Source organism: Bombina bombina, chromosome 6 (genome assembly GCF_027579735.1).
Source record: "Bombina bombina isolate aBomBom1 chromosome 6, aBomBom1.pri, whole genome shotgun sequence".
In the NCBI taxonomy this organism is placed as follows: Eukaryota; Metazoa; Chordata; class Amphibia; order Anura; family Bombinatoridae; genus Bombina; species Bombina bombina.
In genome coordinates, this window is record NC_069504.1 from 811,374,624 (window position 1) to 811,398,955 (window position 24,332).

Sequence of the window (24,332 nt, forward strand, 5' to 3'; positions counted from 1 at the left end):
AAGGGACATGAAACCCCAAAAATTTCTTTCATAATTCAGATAGAGAATACAATTTTAAACAACTTTCCAATTTACTTCTATTATTTAATTTGTTTCCTTCTCTTGTTGTTTTTTGCTGAAAGGTTTATCTAGGCAAGCTCAGGAGTAGCAGAGAACCTAGGTTTTACCTGTTTATTGGTGGCTGCATATATATATATATTGATTGTGATTGCTTGGCTCACCCATGTATTCAGTTAGAAACCATTAGTGCATTGCTGCTCCTTCAACAAATTATACCAAGAGAATGAAACAAATTAGATAATAGAAGTAAATTAGAAAGCTGATTAAAATTTTATTCTTTATCTGAATCATGAAAGAAAATGTATGGGTTTCATGTCCCTTTAACAAGAAGCCAAATCCTTCCCATTACATTACAAAAAGTAGCAACAAGTGATGTAGGCAATCGAGTAGATCTTGCAGTCTATGTTAAATTACACACATTGTATTACAGGGAAATATAATCACTATTAAGCCCACATTAGCTATATTATCCTCTTTTTCTATTTATATAACTATAGATGATAAAATAAGAAGTAAATATCAAGGCTTATGAAAAAACGTGTTCCCCCCCCCTTAAAATAAACAATGGCCTCTCTTGGACCCTTAACATAAGGATAGAGTAGGAAGGGGGGTTATAGGGGGTCACTCAGTGGTTATTAAAGGGACACTGTACCCAAAAATTTTCTTTCGTGATTCAGATTGAGCATTACATTTTAAGCAACTTTCTAATTTACTCCTATTATCACATTTTCTTCATTCTCTTGGTATCTTTATTTGAAATGCAAGAATGTAAGTTTAGATGCCGGCCCATTTTTGGTGAACAACCTGGGCTGTCTTTACTGATTGGTGGATAAATTCATCCACCAATAAAAAAGTGCTGTCCAGAGTACTTAAACCAAATAAAAGTTTAGATGCCTTCTTTTTCAAATAATGATAGCAAGAGAACGAAGAAAAATTCATAATAGGAGTAAATTAGAAAGTTGCTTAAAATTGCATGCTCTTTCTGAATTACAAAAGAAAAAAATTGGGTTCAGTGTCCCTTTAAATATATAGGGCCACTCTTGGACCCTTGTTACATATATAAATAGAAATGAAATCAATATGGACTAGAATAATACAAAACCAACACCTAGTAAAAAAACATTGGTTAAACAACGTAATTAACAAGTCCGCCGACTGTAAAATGAGGTCCGAAATTGGCCTCTCATCTAAAGATATAACACCTTAGGTGATATGGAGCTATGAATATACATATTTGAGATGGTATACTAACATCAAAGGAGTTGTACCACCTTAAGGGCAAAGAGATTAGATGGACTTAAACTATCAATAGACCTGAAAATAAAATTAAGGTTAGCACAAATTAATAAGAAAAAAACAATAGACAAAGACTCTATAGGGTGCCACAGATGGGGCAATTGTTACGAGCTGCACTAATATCAAAACATCCAAGCGGGTTGTGTCTGGGGGTTAGGATGAGGAATGTTATTATACAGAAAAAAAAGTCTGCAAACGGTGTAGACCTGGAATATATAAAAGCTGGGACAACCTTGATATGGGTAGGGTCGTAAGGACCATTATACTATTCTTTGTGGGTTTAATATTAATCCTGGTCTATTTCTTGAGGCTATTTAGCCATACTACTCGGATTTTCGCAGCTTCTGGAGCCCTAGAGAAGGGTAGAGCGTAAAAAGTTATGAGTTTTGTAGCTAGTGTATCCTATCACTCTAATATCGATTTTGCCTAAGATATCTAGGTTAGGGTATCTTTTTAGTCTCAATAGAGGGGACTGTATAAATCCTATAACAATTATACTATATTAAACCCATTTATAATAAGTAGCCCAAGGTTACAATTCCTCAATGTCTCGGCTGCTGACAAAGGGGGACAAGGACATGAACACAAATAGAGAAAAACAATTAAGTATAGTAGAAAAGAGAATAGGCAATTCTCGCTCTGAGCATGTTTATTGCTGCTGGCCTAGGGTTAATACACAATACTGGATGGGTTATATGAATAATTAATTATTACAGACTAAACAAGTGGTTTAAAAGAAGGTATACTTAGCACTCTAGTATAACACAATGAGCAGTCCCCATATAGGTATCTAAAAATAGCTAATTACCCCTATTAACAACTATAGCAGTAGAATTCTAATCTAAACAAATCACTTGAATACCTCAAACATGAAAACATACCTGTATGTGCAATACATGGCTAATTATTATTAAAAGTAGAATATAACATATCAGTCTCATATTATGAGCTTAAGATAAATTGCAGACAGACTTGTGTGACCAACATTAAGCACTTATAAACAAAGTGAAAACCATAAATATATTTGGGACACGGCTTACAAGTAACATGTCCCGAGGTGTTAGTCAGTATAATAGTCCCACCAAGTGGTTATTTGACTCCTAGTTAGCAGAATAATAAATTGCCCCACTCCTGATCTGGGGCAAAGAAACAGTTCGATGAGACCGCTCAGGTGGATCTCGAGTGTGGAGGTGATCCTGTACTGTGGCTCTTATACTGCACCAAGGGGTCTTTGATTCAAGTGACCACTGCTTCAGGATTGAACTCTGTGTTCCACCGTGGGTGTAATGCATCCACTCGCCCAGGACGGCTCTTATCAACTGGGAGTCAGGGCCTTGACCAAACGCCATTCCCACCAGATGATCTCTCTCCTTATTTTGTCTTCGAGTCAGGTTTGGGGTCATGGAGCAGGTCTTGATGGTAACTGGAGCCCAGGGCATAACCCCATGTCTTTTCTTAGCGACCTCCTCACTCTCCGTCTGTACAAAACTGTCAGCTGCACCACGTTCTGCTATGTTGCTTTCACTGCCCCTTAAGGTTGTCGCTGCACATTCTACCTGGTATATTATCTCCACAATCTCAGGTTCCATGAAGTGGGTGTCTAATGCAGGGCGGATTTGCCCTCTGAAGTAAGCAATAATCTCGGTGTCACGTTTTTGCAAACACTCCCCCATGCTAGATGTAAGGTCTCTGCAAAGCGCAAAAAGTGATCATGTAATAAACGGTCTACCATCTTCAGCAGTGTTACGTGATTCAACTCCATGAGTAACTTAAAGTTCTCAGAGTTTGCTGTGTCTTGCGGTTTAAATTCAGCTCTTATAGCTGCTCAGCTCTTTCAGCTGCTTAACCTGGCTGATCAGGAAATTGGGGAGGGCGAATGAGGGTCCAGGCCGATGTTAGGCCTCCGCTGCGTACAACATAACTTATGTTCTGCCGGGCTGGAAACTAGTATGAAAACTATAAAATTCTGTTCCTCTAGAGATGGACATCATAGTAGTACTTAAAGAAACCTTGGATTTTAGTGCTGATGAGCGATAAACAGCAGATTTATCTGCTCAAATTCACAGCCGTAGTTGAAAAGCAGCCATTTTGGTTGGTGTTCAGACACGCCCCCCAAGCATAACTGTTTTTAATGTGTTGCCATAACAAAGAGCCTAGTAATTCTTATACACTATATAATTTAATTGTATTCAGTAAATCCCCCATTGTCTCTGTCATTACCTTGTATCTAAACCTCTTCAGACTGCCCTCTTTAACTCGGTGCTATTTACAAATTTGCAATTTAGACAATAAGTGTCGTCTCATGCGTAACTCCACAGAAGTGGCAAACATGAGCTAGCATTGTCTTGCTGTGAAAAAAACTAATATAATGCAGAGATAAAGGCGGCTTGCAGGGGCTTAGAAAAAGGCAGAGATTTAGAGTTTGACGTTATAAAGTACATTAAAAATGTTGGATGTGCAAAGCTGGGGAATGGGTAGTAAAGGTGTTATCTGTCTTTTTAGACATTTAAAAAATAAAATAGACTGTCCTATAAAAGAAAAATTAAAAATGTACATATCCTACACAAGTGGGAGCTCACTGGTGATTGGTGTCTGCACACATTTTGTGATTGGTTGACTATGTGTTCAGCTAGCTCTCAGTAGTGCACTACAGTGTTAATTTTGACAGAAAATTTCAATTTAGTCTTAGTTTTAGTCTTTTGACTAAAATGCCATTTTAGTTTTAGTCGTATTTTAGTCATCTGAATTGTTTTAGTTTTAGTCTAGTTTTAGTCGACTAAAATCTAAGGGGGTTAGTTAAAGTGTAATGCATTATTTAAGCATTTCTCTATCATTTGCAAACTGATTATATACTCCAGGAGTAAACATAACACCTGTTAATATTTATGGTATTAAGGTTTAAACATGCAATACAGACACAGATTTAGCCATTGTGATATGTAACATCTTTATTAAACTTAAAATTAAATAAAACCAAGTTTCATAAACAAACAGACGTGCAACTATAAAATATATAAAAAACAAAACTGTAAACTGTATTGGCTGTATTGAACATATTACCCGAATATAAAAACTTTAACAGTTCTCTGTTAATAATTAAAACAAGTATCCAGTAACTCAACACAACAAAAAGTTTCTGCAGCTAGCACAGGCACAGCATAACTTAAACCCATACTTGTGTGTTATTCTTATTTCTATAGGAAGAATCAATTGATTGTTCACAGATTCGAAACATTTTCGGCAACGATATTAGCACTGCTCTAGAACTTCCAAACTCATTATATACTCCTGGAGTAAAGGTTTATTAACCTGTTTTTATATATGGTATTAAGGTTTGAATGTGCAATACAAATTTAACAGATTTAACTGTTATATATAACGTCTTTATTTATCTTAAAATTTAATAAAATTAAGTTTTAGTAAATTTTACAAAAGAGCAGTAATTGGATATGGATTAATTATAACACCTTACATAAAATGTTTTTTGTCAGCAAATTTTGATTTTAGTTTTAGTCGGTCTTTTGACTAAAATGTCATTGTGATTTAGTTTTAGTCATAGTCTTTTGACTAAAATGTCATTTTAGTTTTAGTCGTATTTTAGTCATCAGAATTTCTTTAGTTTTATAGTCATTTTAGTCTAGTTTTAGTCGACGAAATTAACACTGGTGCACTACTGCTCATTCAGCAAAGGATATCAAGGAAATTAAGAAAAAATATAATAGAAGTAAATTGTATTTTTTATCTGAATCCTGAAAGAAAAAAAATTGGGTTTCATGTCCCTTAAAGGTGAGCCAAATGTGTCCCTTGTGAAGGTGGGTACATCATGATTCTTTATATTCACTTTGAGGGTGAAGTCCATTGCATATCATCCTGGAAAATGTAAAATCTTGCAGGTAAGACTTTTTTTTTTTTTCTCTTTCTCGTCTCTGTAGGTGTGGTGCGTTCTCTGCATGCTCTTGGCCATCTTTCGCACGTCTTTTGCACAGAGACTCGTCCCTATAATCAAGGCTCCCGACTCACGGCCTATGAACTGGTATATGAAAAGATTCCTGCCACTCTCATTACTGATAGCATGGCTGCTGTTACCATGAGGGAGCGTCGTGTTGCTGGTGAGTGCTGGGGACAGGGTCAGACCTTTCCTGATTACACAGTGAGGGCAATTCAAGTTTTTTTTTTTCTCTCCTTTAGAAAATACAATGGGAAACAAATAAGAGACTGTTGTTTTTTAAAGAGACAATAAAGTCAAAATTATACTTTCAAGATTCAGATGGAGCAGGCAGTTTTAAACAACTTTCCCATTTACTTCTATTCTCTACTGGGAGCTAACACATTATATGCCTCTTGTCATTGACTCACCCAATGTGTTCAGCTAGTTCCCAGTAGTGCATTACTACTTAAACAAAGGATACAAAGAGAAAGATCCAATTTTGATATTGGGAGTAAATTGGTAAGTTGTTTTAAAGTGTATCCTCTATCTCAGTGTAAGGTGTTGGTTTCAAAGGGGGAGTGTCAGTCAGGACTTGGGCCCACCGTACCACCTGTAGATGAATTGATTATTTGATAAGGACGTCCAGAGAACAGTAATTCAGACCACACAGCAATGATCTAATACTATTCTGTTTATTGAAAGATACAAAGCATGTTTTATAGGGCGACAGATACAGCGTATGGGGTTAACATAATGACACGTTATGGCCGCGTCATTTTACAGTTTTACACAGTGTTTGTCAGGAAAAATACTAGCTCATAAACAATATTTCTATAGTCCTAATAAGGAGTGCATCTAGGATGAACACAAGGTTATTTGAACATCTTATAGAGATAGTACCCTCCAGGCGTTGTGCCAGGGACATCTACAAGGTTAACTAGCTTTGCAGAGAATAATAACAAGCATGTATTTCTAACTACAGAATAAACCACTATAATAAAGGTTATTCAGACAAGATGGATGCCAAAGACAAAATGGCGGCCAAGAACAAGATGGTGCTACTCATGCTAACAATAATTCCTAACACTCAGACATCCTGAAACTTAGCCCTCTAGAGGTTTTGGAACTACATTTCCCATGATGCTCAGCCAGCTGATATGCTGGCTGAGCATCATGGGAAATGTAGTTCCAAAACCTCTGGAGGGCCAAATTTCAGGTTGCCTGCTCTATCTGAATCACAAAAGAAAAGCTTTAGGTTTCATGTTCATTTAAGCTTAAAATGAAATCTGTGTTATCCTCCACACTCTACGTGGTATTATCACAACATAATGCTCTTGCTCTCTTGCTGCCAGATGATTGTTATCTCCAGCGTTGACTACAGATCATTTTGACAGCCAGGTGGCATTATGAAATTGCCGGGTGGGGGCAGTGTAATACTTCGCAATATTATAAGAGTTTCTGTTATTTATAAATGTTACTTTAAGGACCATCATGGTTTAAAAAAAAAAAAGTGTGTGTATATGTATGTGTGTATATATATATATATATATATATATATATATATATATATATATATATATATATATATATATATATATATATATATATATATATATATATATATATATATATATATATATATATATATATATATATATATATATATATTTAATTAGAAGGGGAAGTGCATAACACTGTTATATTCCACAGAGCCCATGCTTTATAAATACTAAGACTTTACTTATTTTGCCAATATTTAAAGGGATACTAAACCCAATTATTTTCTTTAATGATTCAGCTGTAGCATGCAACTTTTTTGCAACTTTCTAATTTACGCCCATTAATTTTTCTTCATTCTCTTGCTGTCTTTATTTAAAAAGCAATGTAAAGCTTAGGAGCTGGGCCATTTTTGGTTCAGATCCTGGGTTACACTTGCTTATTGCTGGCTAAATGTCTGAAGACCAGTGAGTGCTTTATTCAGCACCCTGGCAGTTGTAACTGGATGGTGAGAGTGCATCCACAACTTTGCTTGAATTTATAAAAAAAAAAAATCTTTAATCTTAAAAAAAAAAAATAGACCAACACTAAAGCCCAAAAAAGTACTCACCAAAGATGATGATGGCGATGCTCGATCTTCATCCCGGCGGCAGTCCATCTTATGTGCAGCACAGCGGCGGTGGTCTTCATCTTCAGAGCTTGAACACCGGCAGAGGTCTTCTTCATGTGGTCACCAGCCACAAACTAAATTTGGAATGCGAGGTACCCCTGCAAATCAGCCAATAGAAATGCAAGGGTTCCTCCTAACTCCAAGTACAGCAAACCGAAAAATACAGTGGCGTTTACCAGGACATGTGTTAAGGGCAGCGTGTCTTCAGCGAATGCACCTGTCTCCACGCTCTTCTCACTCCTCCCCACTTCCTGGGAGCCCAAGACAAGCAGGCGCTTACGTCACAGCGCCAAAGTAATAGTGAATCAATCAAACCCTTCCGGGCATCACAAGGCGGTGAGGTAAAAAAAGACTTGTAGGGGGGCAAAAACCATAAAAGAAATAACTTTTATTCGTGAGACTGCTAAAAACAAAAGTGAGCCCACAGCTCACAACAGCACATAGTAGTTTTCAGAAAAGGCAAAAAATTGCAGACATGTTTCATGTGGGTCTGCCAGTTATTTCTTATATGGTTTTTGCCCCCCTGCAAGTCTTTTTTTTTTTTTTTTTTTTTTTTTTTTTTTTTTTTAACCTTACTGCCTTGTGATGCCCGGAAGGTTGATTTACCTCTAATTCCAAATTCAGCTTGCAGCTGGTGACTGCATTAAAAAAAGAGGTCCTCCGTGTTTAAGCTCTGAAGATGAAGACCGCCACTGGGATGAAGATAAGAAGATAGACCACCCCAAGATAAAAATGGAGCGCCACCATCATCATCTTTGGTGAGTACCATATTGGGCTTTAGTGTTGGTTGTTTATTTTTGTGGGTTTTTTTAAATCTGGACAGCAAAGGAGCTAAATGCCATTTTAAGGGCAATGCCCAGCCAAATGCCCTTCTCAGGGCCCTTTTTAGATTAGTTTTTTATTAAGATAGTGGGGTTTTTTTTTTTTGTAATAGAGCTTGGTTACTTTATGGCAATGCCCTTCAAAAGGCCCTTATTTGTAGTTTAGTTTTAGAATAGGGTTTTATTTTATTTGGGGGTCTTAATAGTATCCATAGTTAGTTTGCGATGTGAGGGCTGACGGTTTTAGGGTTTAATAGGGTAGTGCAGACTTTTAGTGTAGAAGCTTACTTTGCGGTGGGGGGTGGCGATTTAGGGGTTAATAGTATACAGATAGTTTAAGTGGGGGGTGGCAGTTTAGGGGTTCATAGTGAGGTTTAGTGCAACTGTTTCATCCAGACAAACTCTTTTTCTCTTGTTAAGTGTAGTCAGTCCACGGGTCATCCATTACTTATGGGATTATATCTCCTTCCCAACAGGAAGTTGCAAGAGGATCACCCAAGCAGAGCTGCTACATAGCTCCTCCCCTCACATGTCATATCCAGTCATTCTCTTGCAACTCAACTAGATAGGTCGTTGTGAGAGGTCTGTGGTGTTTTTTAAAACTTAGTTTATTTCTTCAATTAAAAGTTTATTTTAAATGGCACCGGAGTGTGCTGTTTGTTCTCAGGCAGTATTAGAAGAAGAATCTGCCTGCGTTTTCTATGATCTTAGCAGAAGTAACTAAGATCCACTGGCTGTTTCTCGCACATTCTGAGGAGTGAGGTAACTTCAGAAAGGGGAATAGCATGCGGGGCCCCCCTGCAAACGAGGTATGTGCAGTAAATTATTTTTCTAAGGAATGGAATTGACTAGAAAATACTGCTGATACCAATGTAATGTAAGTACAGCCTTAAATGCAGTGGTAGCGACTGGTATTAGGCTGATGAGTGTACGTGCACTGAAGTATTTTTCTAGGGAATGGAATTTGACTAAGAAAATACTGTTAATACTGAAGTAATGTATGAGCCTTAACTGCAGTAAAAGCGACTGGTAGCAGGCTTATTAATAACACTTCATAATCTTTAAAATGTTCAAAACGTTTACTGGCATGTTAATCGTTTTTTGTGAGGTACTTGGTGATAAAACTTATTGGGGAATGATTTTTCCACATGGCTAACGTTTATTTCTGCATAGAAACAGTTAACTGATATTTCCCACTGTTGTAATATGAGTGGGAGGGGCCTATTTTAGCGATTTTTTTTTTTTTTGCGCAGTAAAAATTCAGTCAGTCTTCCTACTTCATCTTCCATGATCCAGGACGTCTCTAGAGAGCTCAGGGGTCTTCAAAATTCATTTTGAGGGAGGTAATCAGTCACAGCAGACCTGTGACAGTGTGTTTTGACTGTGTTAAAAACGTTATTTGTTAAATTGATATCCGTTTTTGGGTATTAAGGGGTTAATCATCCATTTGCTGGTGGGTGCAATCCTTTGCTAACTTAATACATTTACTGTGAAAATTTGGTTGCTATAACTAATTTGGTTCATTGTTATTTCAACTGTGACAGCTTTTTGTGCTTCTTAAAGGCGCAGTAGCGTTTTTATATTGCTTGTAAATTTATTTGAAAGTATTTTCCAAGCTTGCTAGTCTCATTGCTAGTCTGTTTAAACATGTCTGACACAGATGAATCTGTTTGTTCACTATGTTTGAAGGCCAATGTGGAGCCCCATAGAAATTTGTGTACTAAATGCATTGATGTCACTTTAAATAAAAGTCAATCTTTACATGTAAAGAAATTATCACCAGACAACGAGGGGGAAGTTATGCCGACTAACTCTCCTCACGTGTCAGTACCTTCGCCTCCCGCTCAGGAGGTGCGTGATATTGTGGCGCCAAGTACATCAGGGCGGCCCATACAAATCACTTTGCAAGACATGGCTACTGTTATGACAGAAGTATTCTCTAAATTGCCAGAATTAAGAGGCAAGCGCGATTGCTCGGGGTTAAGGACAGAGCGCGCTGATGGGAGAGCCATGTCAGATACTGCGTCAAAATTTGCAGAACATGAGGACGGAGAGCTTCATTCTGTGGGTGACGGATCTGATCCAGGGAGACTGGATTCAGAGATTTCTAATTTTAAATTTAAGCTTGAGAACCTCCGCGTACTGCTAGGGGAGGTATTAGCGGCTCTGAATTATTGTAACACGGTTGCAATTCCAGAGAAATTATGTAGGCTGGATAGATACTATGCGGTACCGGTGTGTACTGACGTTTTTCCTATACCTAAGAGGCTTACAGAGATTATTAGCAAGGAGTGGGATAGGCCCGGTGTGCCCTTTCCCCCCCCCCCTCCTATATTTAGGAAAATGTTTCCAATAGACGCCACCACACGGGACTTATGGCAGACGGTCCCTAAGGTGGAGGGAGCAGTTTCTACTTTGGCTAAGCGTACCACTATCCCGGTGGAGGATAGTTGTGCTTTTTCAGATCCAATGGATAAAAAATTAGGTTACCTTAAGAAAATGTTTGTTCAACAAGGTTTTATCTTACAGCCCCTTGCATGCATTGCGCCTGTCACTGCTGCTGCGGCATTCTGGTTTGAGTCTCTGGAAGAGGCCATTCGCACAGCTCCATTGGATGAGATTATGAACAAGCTTAAAGCACTTAAGCTAGCTAACGCATTTGTTTCTGATGCTGTTGTACATTTAACCAAACTAACGGCTAAGAACTCTGGATTCGCCATCCAAGCGCGCAGAGCGCTATGGCTTAAATCATGGTCAGCTGACGTGACTTCTAAATCTAAATTGCTTAATATTCCTTTCAAAGGGCAGACCTTCTTCGGGCCCGGCTTGAAAGAAATTATTGCTGACATTACTGGAGGTAAGGGTCATTCTCTTCCTCAGGACAAGGCCAAATCAAAGGCCAAACAGTCTAATTTTCGTGCCTTTCGTAACTTCAAGACAGGAGCAGCATCAACTTCCTCCGCTCCAAAACAGGAAGGAACTGTTGCTCGTTACAGACAGGGCTGGAAAGCTAACCAGTCCTGGAACAAGGGCAAGCAGGCCAGAAAACCTGCTTCTGCCCCTAAGACAGCATGAAGAGAGGGCCCCCTATCCGGAAACGGATCTAGTGGGGGGCAGACTATCTCTCTTCGCCCAGGCTTGGGCAAGAGATGTCCAGGATCCCTGGGCGTTGGAGATCATATCTCAGGGATACCTTCTGGACTTCAAAGCTTCTCCTCCACAAGGGAGATTTTATCTTTCAAGGTTATCAGCAAACCAAATAAAGAAAGAGTCGTTTCTACGCTGTGTACAAGACCTCTTATTAATGGGGGTGATCCACCCAGTTCCGCGGACGGAACAAGGGCAAGGATTTTACTCAAATCTGTTTGTGGTCCCCAAGAAAGAGGGAACCTTCAGACCAATCTTGGACCTAAAAATCTTAAACAAATTCCTAAGAGTTCCATCATTCAAAATGGAAACTATTCGAACCATCCTACCCATGATCCAAGAGGGTCAATACATGACCACAGTGGACTTAAAGGATGCCTACCTTCACATACCGATTCACAAAGATCATTATCGGTACCTAAGATTTGCCTTCCTAGACAGGCATTACCAGTTTGTAGCTCTTCCCTTCGGGTTGGCTACGGCCCCGAGAATTTTTACAAAGGTTCTGGGCTCTCTTCTGGCGGTACTAAGACCGCGAGGCATAGCGGTGGCTCCGTACCTAGACGACATTCTGATACAAGCGTCAAGTTTTCAAATTGCCAAGTCTCATACAGAGATAGATCTGGCATTTCTGAGGTCGCATGGGTGGAAGGTGAACGTGGAAAAGAGTTCTCTATTACCACTCACAAGGGTTCCCTTCCTAGGGACTCTTATAGATTCTATAGAGATGAAAATTTACCTGACTGAGTCCAGGTTATTAAAGCTTCAAAATACTTGCCGTGCCCTTCATTCCATTCCACACCCGTCAGTAGCTCAGTGCATGGAAGTAATCGGCTTAATGGTAGCGGCAATGGACATAGTACCATTTGCGCGCCTGCATCTCAGACCACTGCAATTGTGCATGCTCAGTCAGTGGAATGGGGATTACTCAGATTTGTCCCCTCTACTAAATCTGGATCAAGAGACCAGAGATTCTCTTCTATGGTGGCTTTCTCGGCCCCATCTGTCCAAGGGGATGACCTTTCGCAGGCCAGATTGGACGATTGTAACAACAGACGCCAGCCTTCTAGGTTGGGGCGCAGTCTGGAATTCCCTGAAGGCTCAGGGATCATGGACTCAGGAGGAGAAACTCCTCCCAATAAATATTCTGGAGTTAAGAGCAATATTCAATGCTCTTCTAGCTTGGCCTCAGTTAGCAACACTGAGGTTCATCAGATTTCAGTCGGACAACATCACGACTGTGGCTTACATCAACCATCAAGGGGGAACCAGGAGTTCCCTAGCGATGTTGGAAGTCTCAAAGATAATTCGCTGGGCAGAGTCCCACTCTTGCCACCTGTCAGCGATCTACATCCCAGGCGTGGAGAACTGGGAGGCGGATTTCCTAAGTCGCCAGACTTTTCATCCGGGGGAGTGGGAACTTCATCCGGAGGTCTTCGCTCAACTGATTCATCGTTGGGGCAAACCAGATCTGGATCTCATGGCGTCTCGCCAGAACGCCAAGCTTCCTTGTTACGGATCCAGATCCAGGGACCTGGGAGCGGTGCTGATAGATGCTCTGACAGCCCCTTGGGTCTTCAACATGGCTTATGTGTTTCCACCATTTCCGATGCTGCCTCGACTGATTGCCAAGATCAAACAGGAGAGAGCATCAGTGATTTTGATAGCGCCTGCGTGGCCACGCAGGACCTGGTATGCAGGCCTAGTGGACATGTCGTCCTGTCCACCATGGTCTCTGCCTCTGAGGCAGGACCTTCTACTTCAGGGTCCTTTCAACCATCCAAATCTAATTTCTCTGAGACTGACTGCATGGAGATTGAACGCTTGATTCTATCAAAGCGTGGCTTCTCGGAGTCGGTTATTGATACCTTAATACAGGCTCGGAAACCTGTTACCAGAAAAATTTACCATAAGATATGGCGTAAATATTTATATTGGTGCGAATCCAAGAGTTACTCATGGAGTAAGGTTAGGATTCCTAGGATATTGTCTTTTCTACAAGAGGGTTTAGAAAAGGGCTTATCTGCTAGTTTGTTAAAGGGACAGATTTCGGCTCTGTCTATTCTTCTACACAAACGTCTGGCAGAAGTTCCAGATGTTCAGGCTTTTTGTCAGGCTTTGGCTAGGATTAAGCCTGTGTTTAAGACTGTTGCTCCGCCGTGGAGCTTAAACTTAGTTCTTAACGTTTTGCAAGGTGTTCCATTTGAACCCCTTCATTCCATTGATATCAAGCTGTTATCTTGGAAAGTTCTGTTTTTGATGGCTATTTCCTCGGCTCGAAGAGTCTGAGTTATCTGCCTTACATTGTGATTCTCCTTATCTAATTTTTCATTCAGACAAGGTAGTTCTGCATACTAAACCTGGGTTCTTATCTAAGGTAGTTTCTAACAGGAATATCAATCAAGAGATTGTTGTTCCATCTTTGTGTCCTAACCCTTCTTCAAAGAAGGAACGACTTTTGCATAATCTGGACGTAGTCCGTGCCCTGAAGTTCTATTTGCAGGCAACTAAAGATTTTTGTCAAACTTCTTCTCTGTTTGTCGTTTACTCTGGACAGAGGAGAGGTCAAAAGGCTTCGGCTACCTCTCTCTACTTTTGGCTTCGTAGCATAATACGTTTAACATATGAGACTGCTGGACAGCAGCCTCCTGAAAGAGTTACAGCTCATTCCACTAGAGCTGTGGCTTCCACCTGGGCCTTTAAGAATGAGGCCTCTGTTGAACAGATTTGCAAGGCTGCAACTTGGTCTTCACTTCACACTTTTTTTCAAAATTTTTTACAAATTTGACACTTGCTTCTTCGGAGGCTATTTTTGGGAGAAAGGTTCTTCAGGCAGTGGTTCCTTCCGTTTAAAGTTCCTGCCTTGTCCCTCCCATCATCCGTGTACTTTAGCTTTGGTATTGGTATCCCATAAGTAATGGATGACCCGTGGACTGACTACACTTAACAAGAGAAAACATAATTTATGCTTACCTGATAAATTTATTTCTCTTGTAGTGTAGTCAGTCCACGGCCCGCCCTGTCTTTAAGGCAGATCTAAATTTTAATTAAACTCCAGTCACCACTGCACCCTATGGTTTCTCCTTTCTCGTCTTGTTTCGGTCGAATGACTGGATATGACATGTGAGGGGAGGAGCTATGTAGCAGCTCTGCTTGGGTGATCCTCTTGCAACTTCCTGTTGGGAAGGAGATATAATCCCATAAGTAATGGATGACCCGTGGACTGACTACACTACAAGAGAAATAAATTTATCAGGTAAGCATAAATTATGTTTTTTAAGTTTGATCTGTAAATGCAATCTCATTTACATTCAACTTGTAATATAAGAGCATATTACCACTCTATGAGAGTTTGAGCAAACAAATTTGTGGAAATTTTAACAGCGCGCCACTAGTAATATGGATTTGAGCATAAAGAACATACCAATTTCACAAACACGTTTACACTCCTTGTGCTAACAATAGATCTCCACTTGTAATCTAGGCCACAATAAATCAATTAGGGGATAAAATGTCCCTTTATGTGTTTACCATCATGTTAATGTCTTAAAGGGACATGAAACCCCAATTTTTTCTTTCATGATTAAGAAAGAGCATGCAATTTTAAACAACTTTCTAATTTACTTCTATTATCTAGTTTGCTTCAAATGTAGATCTATTTTCTTCCATGACAGTTTGTTGAAGAGAGGCGTTAACAAAGCTACTAGTGGGGCTGTATAAATATTTACATTGTTTAATAAATGACTTACATGGAGAATATTGCTTATTTTCAATGATAAATAAGGCGCAGATACTAATCCGACTTGAGAAATGTATCTCATCAGCTCTCCTATGGAGAAGCACAATTATATATATATATATATATATATATATATATATATATATATATATATATATATATATATATATAAGTCAAAGGGTAAACAGCGCTTATGGAGATTCTTAAAAACTGAATAATATTAAAATCTCGGCAGTGTTGGTGGGTAAAGAAAACAAAAAAAAAAAAAAACAAAAAAAAAAAAGGGAAGAGAAGTATATGAATATACGTATATATATTAGAGTCTTTGATAGGATATTGGAATCCTAGTGTAATGAAGGCGTAATAGATACCCTTACCAAAAGTTACCTCAATCCTATGAGGTAAGTTTGCCGCATTGGAGGATGTATCTAGTGGTTGAATGAATCCTGGATGTTCTGGGATGTCAGAGCAGGTGACGTGGTTACAGGGTACTTATTTCTTTTTTCTTTTCTTATTTTTTCTTCATTTTCCTTAGAGTAACGACTCGGAGTCGGAAAAGGGAAATTTTTTTGTATCTGCTGACACAACTCTAAGGAAAATGAAGAAAAAATAAGAAAAGAAAAAAGAAATAAGTACCCTGTAACCACGTCACCTGCTCTGACATCCTAAAGTTCATACCAAGACAAGAAAACCAAGCTCCAAGAGGCAATAAATACAGGAAGTTTCCTAAAGAAACCAGCACAAAGGGGACCCACATCCCATTCTACTCCAAGAGGCAGCGATTTTATACAGACCAGAACATCCAGGATTCATTCAACCACTAGATACATCCTCCAATGCGGCAAACTTACCTCATAGGATTGAGGTAACTTTTGGTAAGGGTATCTATTACGCCTTCATTACACTAGGATTCCAATATCCTATCAAAGACTCTAATATATATACGTATATTCATATACTTCTCTTCCCTTTTTTTTTTTTTTTTTTTTTTTGTTTTCTTTACCCACCAACACTGCCGAGATTTTAATATTATTCAGTTTTTAAGAATCTCCATAAGCGCTGTTTACCCTTTGACTCCTATTTTTCCTATATTGTATAGACTTAGTCTATCATACAATATTTGTACCTTCATAGCTGCTCTATGAGATTTTCATACCTCTGACTAGCGCATTTACTTGAGTAACGCCTGTTTCCACTCACTGACACTGAATGGTAACATTCTACTTAATTCTATACATATATATATATATATATATATATTTGAGAGCACAGATGCGCTTCTCTAAAGGAGAGCAAAGGAGAATTACAGAGAATTTTCCTTGCGTTTTTAATAAATCGAGTCCAGTAAGTGAGCATGATTAGCGCTCCATTACTATATCTAAGCTGACAGTGGGACTGCAGCATGCACCACAGTGTTGGACAAAGAAGGTACTGCATCAACACAGTATGCTGGCTGAGCAAAGTACTGTGTGACGTAAGTACCTATGTCTAATTGGCACAAGGGGGTTGAAGCCAAGTCATGTGGGGGGGGGGGGGGGGAAGAAGAAACACAAGGGTGGAAAGGTGCCTGAGGTTTACTCAAAAAAAACTGCCAAATTTAAAAAGAGGGCGGGGTCGTGGACTCTCCATGTCCGGAAAGAAATTTATCAGGTATGCAAAAATTTTGTTTTCTTTCCTATGACATGGAGTCCTCTACGTCATTCCAATTACTAGTGGGAACCAATACCCAAGCTAGAGGACACGGAATGAACAGGGAAGGAGAAAAGGCAGGAGGACCTAAACAGAAAGCACCACCGCTTGAAGAACCTTTCTTCCAAAAGAAGCCTCAGCCGAGGCAAAAGTATCAATTTTGTAGAATTTGGAAAGAGTATGCAGAGAGGACCAAGTAGCCGTCTTGCAAATCTGTTCTATAGAAGCTTAATTTTTGAAAGCCCAAGAAGAGGAGACAGCCCTAGGGGAATGAGCTGTAACTCTCTCAGGAGGCTACTGTCCAGCAGTCTCATAAGCCAACCGAATTAGACTTCTCAACCAAAGAGAGTAGTAGAAGTGGCCTTCTGACCCTTAGCTTTCCAGAGAAAACAACAAAAAGGGTAGAAGTTTGTCTAAAATCTTTAGAAGCTTGTAAGTAAAAAAATTTGAGCCCGCACAACATCCATGTTATGCAAAAGACATTCTTTATGAGAAGGATTAGGACAAAAAGAAGGAACTACAATTTCCTGATTAATATTTTGATCCAACACTACCTTTATCTTTATCTGCATGAAAGATAAGGTACGGGGAATCACACTGCAGAGCTGAAAGCTCAGAAACTCTGCGAGCGGAAGAAATAGCAAAGGGAAACAAAACCTTCCAAGACAACAACTTTATATCAACAGCATGCTTTGGCTCAAACAGATTCAGGGGAATCCTCACCCGGCTCCAGTAGAACTCTTTAGATTCGCACAAATAAAGATATTTATGCCATATCTTGTGGTAAACCTTATGAGTAACTGGCTTGCGAGTCTGAAGTATAGTCTCAATGACCACTTCAGAAAAACCACGTCTCCACACAGTCAGCTTCAGAGAATCTTGATTTGGATGGAGGTAAGGACCCTGAATTAGAGGTAACCTCCAAGGAGGTAGAGATGACATCTGTATGAGATCCTGCGAGGCCATGCAGGAGCTATCAGGATCACTGATGCTCTCTCTCTTGTTTGATACAAGCAATGGCTCATGGAAGGAAAGCAAACGGAGGAAACGGATATGCCAGAGAGAACTTCTAAGGAATCGCTAGTGCATCTATCAGGACGGCCTGAGGATCTCTTGACCTTGAACCGTACTTTAGAACCTTGGCATTTTGGCAGAACACCATCAGATCCAACTCTGTAACTCCCCACCTAAGGGTTATCTGAGAGAACACTTCCACACCTGGGATATGGATGGCAGATATCAGACAATTGTGAGCTTCTGCCCACTGCAAAATGCAAGTCACCTCCTTCATGGCTAAGGAACTCAGAGTTCCTCCCTGGTGGTTGATGTAAACCACTGAGGTGATGTCCGACTGGAATCTGATAAACCGGACCAAAGACAATTGAGGCCATGCTGTCAAGGCGTTGAAGATTGCTCTCAACTCCAAGATGTTTATGGTGAGAGAGGACTCTTCCCAAGACAACAGGCCCTGAGCCTTCAGAGGACTCCAAACCGCTCCCCAGCCTGACAGGCTGGTGTATGTAGTCACAATCTCCTAGGAAGGTCTTAGAAAGCAAGTGCTCTGAGACAGATCTTCCCGAGATGTCCATCACGAGAGAGAGTCTCTTGTTAGGGGGTCCAGACTTATCCTTTGTGACAAATCTGAATGGTTTTCATTCCATTGACGGAGCATGCAAAGCTGCAGCGGTCTTAGGTGGAACTGAGTAAAAGGGATGATGTCCATGGCTGCTACCATCAGACCAATCCCCTCCATGCATTGAGCCACGGATGGGTGAAAGGCAGACTGGAGGGAAAAGAAGGAAGTAAGAAGTTTTGGATTTTCTGACCTCCATCAGGAAAATATTTATGGACATTGAATCTATTATTGTCCCTAGGAAACACACAGTTGTAGAAGAAATTAGAGAACTATTTTCCAAATTCACCTTTCACCCGTGGGAACGTAGAAAAGACAACAGCATCTCTGTATGAGATTGAGCAAGTTGAAAAGATGACACCTGAACCAAGATGTCGTCTAGATAAGGCGCCACAGCAATTCCCCCAGAACCTTTGTGAATAGTCTGGGAGTCGTGGCCAGACCAAATGGAAGAGCAACCAACTGAAAATGTTTGTCCAGAAAGGCAAACTTCAAACTTGTGATATTTCCTGTGAAGGGGAACATGAAGGCATGCGTCTTTCAGGTCTATAGGCGTCCTAAATTGACCTTCCTGTACCAAAGAGAGAATGGAACGGATAGTTTCCATCTTGAAGGACGGAACCCTGAGGAACTTGTTGAGGCACTTGAGATCTAGGATTGGACGAAGAGTTTGCTCATTTTTGGGAATCACAAATAGATTTGAATAGAATCCTAGACCCTGTTCCTGTAGAGGGACTAGTACAATAACTCCCAGGGAGGATAGGTCCTTTCTTCAAACCAGGTAAAGGCCTTGTTAAATTGCGTATAGTCATGACAGGAGAAATTTGCCCTTTGGAGGGCAAGACTTGAATCCCATTCTGTAATCCTGGGATACTATGTCCACAGCCCTTGGATCTGGAACATTGTGTATCCAGGCTTGACAAAAAAGAGAGCCTGCCACCCGCCTGATTCAAACTTGAATAGGGGGCGGAACCTTCATGCTGATTTAGAGTCAGCGGAAGGCTTCTTGTTCTGCTTTCCCTTATTCCAGGGTTGACTGGATTTCCAAGAGGACCTGGATAGCTCTGGTTTTGCAGATGAAGACTTCTGTCCCTTAAAGTTGCGAAAGGTACAGAAATTATAAGTCTGCCGACCCCTAGGTCTATTCTTCTTATCCTGAGGCAGGAAAGAACCCTTTCCACCCGTAATCTCTGAACTGATTTCCGCCAGACCTGGTCCAAACAGAGTCTTACAGGGTAAAGCCAAAAGCTTGGCCTTCAAAGAAACTTCAGTCAATCAGGACTTTAATAACCACAGGGCCCTGCGTGCTAGTACAGTGAAGCTAGACCTCTTAGCTCCCAGTCTAATTATCTGCATATTAGCATAACAGATAAAGGTATTCGCTAGTTTGAGAGCTTTGATCCTGTCTTGGATCTCTTCAACTGTAGTTTCCTTTGTAACAAGATCAGCTAAGGGATCGCGCCAATAAGATGCTGCTCCTGCAACCGTGGCGATACTCGCAGCAGGTTGCCACCGTAATCCCTGATGGATATACATCTTCTTTAAGTAAGACTCAAGCTTCTTATTCATGGGATCCCTAAAAGAGCAACTATCCTCTATAGGAATGGTAGTTGTCTTGGCAAGAGTAGAAATAGCTCCTTCTACTTTAGGTACAGTGTGCCAAGAGTCGCGAATAGAGTCAGCAACAGGAAACATTTTTTTTAAAACCAGGGGAAAGTGAAAAAGGAACCCCTGGCTTATCCCATTCCTGAGCTATAATTTCAGACATCTTCCTTGGAACTGGAAAACTTCCTCTGAAGATGGGGAATCAAACTCTAATTTAGAAGACTTTGTGGGGTTGACAGCAACTGAAGGTTCAGAGTAGTCTAAAGTAGCTAGAACCTCCTTCAGTTATAACCGGAGGTGCTCTAGTTTTAAATCTAAAATTTACGTCTTCAGATTCTGAAGATTTTTCTGCCAAAGTATCAGTCTGAGATTTAATCTTCAGAAGCTACTGAAGTATGCTCCTTATCAGACAAATGAGGGAGAATTAAAGGGGTCAGAGACCTTACTAGCAGACAAATGCTTAGATTTCCTCTTACACTTACCCGAAGTAGGGAAAGCAGACAAAGCCGCCGTTACCGCAGCACTTATCTGCGCAGCAAAATCCCCTGGCAAATAAACACCCCCAGGGGGTTGAGAGAACACACAAGGCACTGTATGCGAAAGTGATAAGGCTTGGGACGTTTGAGGAGAAAGCTGAGGCATATCCAGAACAGCTATATCCTGAGACACATTAGGTTCACAAGGGGTTAATTTATCCTTATATTTTAAGGTCTTAGCCAAACAACTGGAAAAAAATTGCATAGGCAGCACAATTGGGACTTCTAAGCAAAGCAAACATTTAACTATGTTAATTGAAGAATCTCCTTCAGATTCCATTGTAAATAACTATTTCTTTCAAAAGTAAATCTTTAGAATAGATATAAATAATTGATTGAAAAAACTCTGTAAATATAATTATCCCAAAAAACGGCACTTGTCACTTTAATCAGAAAAAACCCAGAGTTTGAGGCTCCTACCGTACCGGAGACGATCACCCCACTAGTAAGGGAACTCTCCAGATGAGGTGACTTAAGTACAAGATCAGATCAGCAAACCGACTGTGTGAAAATCAAACTGCAGCAGTCCAGGCTCAATGAATGACTAAACTCCGCTCCTCACACACACGGAAGAGCGGAGAGTCACGTGTGCGGGCTGTGAGAACAATTAAACTGCACCACAAGCCTGTTAAAATAATTCAAACTTCTCAAAGTACAAATATCTAACAGAGCCATAACAGCCTTATAAAGTCCAGACTCTGTTAAACAGTTCCCCTTGCCATATGCTTTGTCCCTTACTCAATAAGTTAGATGCAAAAACTTTTCACATAGTTTGCATAAGTCCTAAGCACACAGCTTATATTAACACCTTAGACTCTCTTGCCAGTGTTAAGCATACATATTGCCTGCAAATCTGCCCCCCCAAAAATATCTAAGACCACTTAGATAATTATGTACAAAATTTGATCCAATAGAGGTTTTACCTCTAAAGTGCTATCCTTTAGAAGAACCTAGAAGGAAAATGCACTTACCTGTGGATCCAGCTGTAGGGTAGGTAACAGCTACATAGGTGTGAACTGTACTCCACTCCCCGTCATGAACCTGTAGTTAAAAGAATTATCAGAGTAACTATCTCTGGCTTTCTACAAAAGGGTAGCAAAATGTTAAAAGTAAAGCAAAAGACTTCCTCGCTGCCTTCTAACTGCTAAAAGCTACCTCTACTTTTACTCAAAAGATTGATGTGGACACAGCTATACCCCAATCCTTGCTTGCAGGGAAAATACCCATAAAAGGATTACAATCTTCAGACACCAACTTTGCACAACCTCCATTGACAGAGGCAAAGAGAATAACTGGGGATTATGGGTAAGGGAAGTTACACTTAACAGCTTTGCTGGGGTGCTCTTTGCCTCCTGCTGACCAAGAGTTGAATATCCCACTAGTAATTGAAATGACGTTGTGAACTCTCCATGTCATAGGAATGAAATAAAGTGAAGTAGTTTTGAAGTGTTTTCCTCTGCAATTGCAGAATCTCTGATTTATTCCATGTATTAATGCTTCCTCTTTGTGTTGTTCCTTTTATATATATTTTGATGTTTCAGCTAACATTTCCTTTTTGCCCACAGCTGTAGTGGTGGGTGCAGACCGTGTGGTTGCAAATGGTGACACTGCCAATAAAGTTGGTACTTATCAGCTTGCTATCATTGCCAAGTACCATAAAATCCCTTTCTATGTAGCTGCGCCTAGTACTTCATGTGACCTTAGTCTACCCACTGGCAACAGCATTGTTATCGAAGAGCGACCCAGCCAGGAACTGACGGATATAAATGGAGTAAGAATTGCAGCACCAGGTGAGAGAATATGGAACTATTAGTTGTATGGGAAATAATTGTCAATATTTTACTTCAAATTCTTCCTTCCATCGTAGGTATCAATGTATGGAATCCAGCATTTGACGTTACCCCACATGAGCTAATAACTGGAATAATCACTGAGCGAGGGGTCTTCAAACCAGAAGAACTTAAGGAAGGCTTGACCCAGAAAGCTTGATGTCGATTCAGGTCTTTGGAGATCTTCTTTAGTGTGTCACCTGATTAGTCATCATACATAGGTGAACATTTCTGCAGAAGACTCATGTCTGTTTCCATGTCAGCCACTGTAACCATAGTTCGATTTTATAATAAAATACTCAGAAACTAGTATATCTCGTTTGTGCCCGGACAATGTGTATTCCTGTGCAGTGCACTTTCATACAAAGTAACACAAACAAAAATAAAATATTTGTGTATTGTATTAAATTGATATTTACATAGGATATGTATATCTGTGAACACCACCCCTCAGGGAACAGACTATTCACTAGAGGATAAGGACAACTCACAGATCTATTGTTTGAATGGAAAACGCCTCCACAAATACAAAATATTTTATATATAATATGGGTGTGTAACAAGACATAATTTAAAGAGACCGTAAAGTCAAAATTAAACTTTCATGATTTTATTAACTTTTCAATTTACTTTTATCATCAAATTTGCTTTATCTTGGTATTCTTTGTTGAAGGCTAAACCTAGTTAGGCTCATACATATGCTGATTTCTAAGCATTTGAAGGCCACCTCTTATATCAGTGTATTTCATTAGCTTTTACAGCTAGACATTGCTAGTTCATGTGCACTATAAATACATTGTGCTCACTCCTGTGAAGTTATGCATGAGACAGCGCTAATTCACTGAAATGCAAGTTTCTAAAAAGCACTAAGATAAGGGGGCAGTCTGCATATATCTAGTGATAGAGGTAAAATAATAGTTATACAAAACTTGGGAATGGGTAATAAATGAATTATCTATCTTTTTAAACAAACATTTTTAAGAAGACCATCTGTTTTTAAAAGTATAAATATATCCTATAAATAATTTAAATGGAAGCAAAAACATAATTTATGCTTACCCAATAAATGCATTTCTTTTATGTGGTGAGAGTTCATGAACCATTACTCCTGGGAATTCCATTCCAGTCCACTAGCTGGCGGCAAAGGCTCTTAAAAACCCTCCCGCCTTACTGGTGAACTAGTCTGACGTATAGCCAAGCAAATAAAAGAAGAAAGGTTGGAAAGGATACGAACAAATGAGCAGGGGGGGGAGAGGTGCATACTTGAACTGCTTCTAGAGAAAAAAAAAGGGTGGGTTTTGTGGACTCTCACCACCATGAAAGAAATGTATTAGGTAATCATAACATTTTTCTTTCATAAAGGTGGTTAGAGTCCATGAGCCATTACTCCTGGGAAACAAATACCAAAGCTGTGGAGTCCACGAGTAATGAGGGCGGGACAACATAATTTCTCCCAAATGCAGAAGTAAGCAGCGGCTTGTGCCTTTTGATATTTTCGTAGCTGGATTGATTCCTGTAAAAGATCCCCACACTAAGATCTCTGCAAATCCAGATCTTAGAGTGGGGATCTTTTACAAGTATCAATCCATCTTTGAAAATATCCTAAGGGCATGAGCCACTGCTTACTCCCGCATTTGGATCCTCACAAAAGATCAGAATGGGCATCCCAAATAAATAACAAATTTGTCTCCATTATCTTTTTTTTTATTTATCATTATATATTTATTTATTATTTATATATATATATATATATATATATATATATATATATATATATACACATACAATACACCCCTCACATTTTTGTAAATATTTTATTATATCTTTTCATGTGACAACACTGAAGAAATGACACTTTGCTACAATATAAAGTAGTGAGTGT

General features: G+C 39.6%; 1 protein-coding gene across 1 annotated transcript in view; it reads left to right on the plus strand.

Moving 5' to 3' along the window:
- MRI1 (methylthioribose-1-phosphate isomerase 1) overlaps positions 1-22,762 on the plus strand; it is a 36,346-nt gene extending 13,584 nt beyond the window's left edge. The window contains exons 4-6 of the mRNA XM_053718163.1: positions 5,289-5,465; positions 22,187-22,411; positions 22,489-22,762. Coding sequence (XP_053574138.1) covers positions 5,289-5,465; positions 22,187-22,411; positions 22,489-22,610 — 524 coding nt within the window. The 3' untranslated portion in view covers positions 22,611-22,762. The remainder of the gene's footprint in view (positions 1-5,288; positions 5,466-22,186; positions 22,412-22,488) is intronic.
- Positions 22,763-24,332: the final 1,570 nt, after the last annotated feature.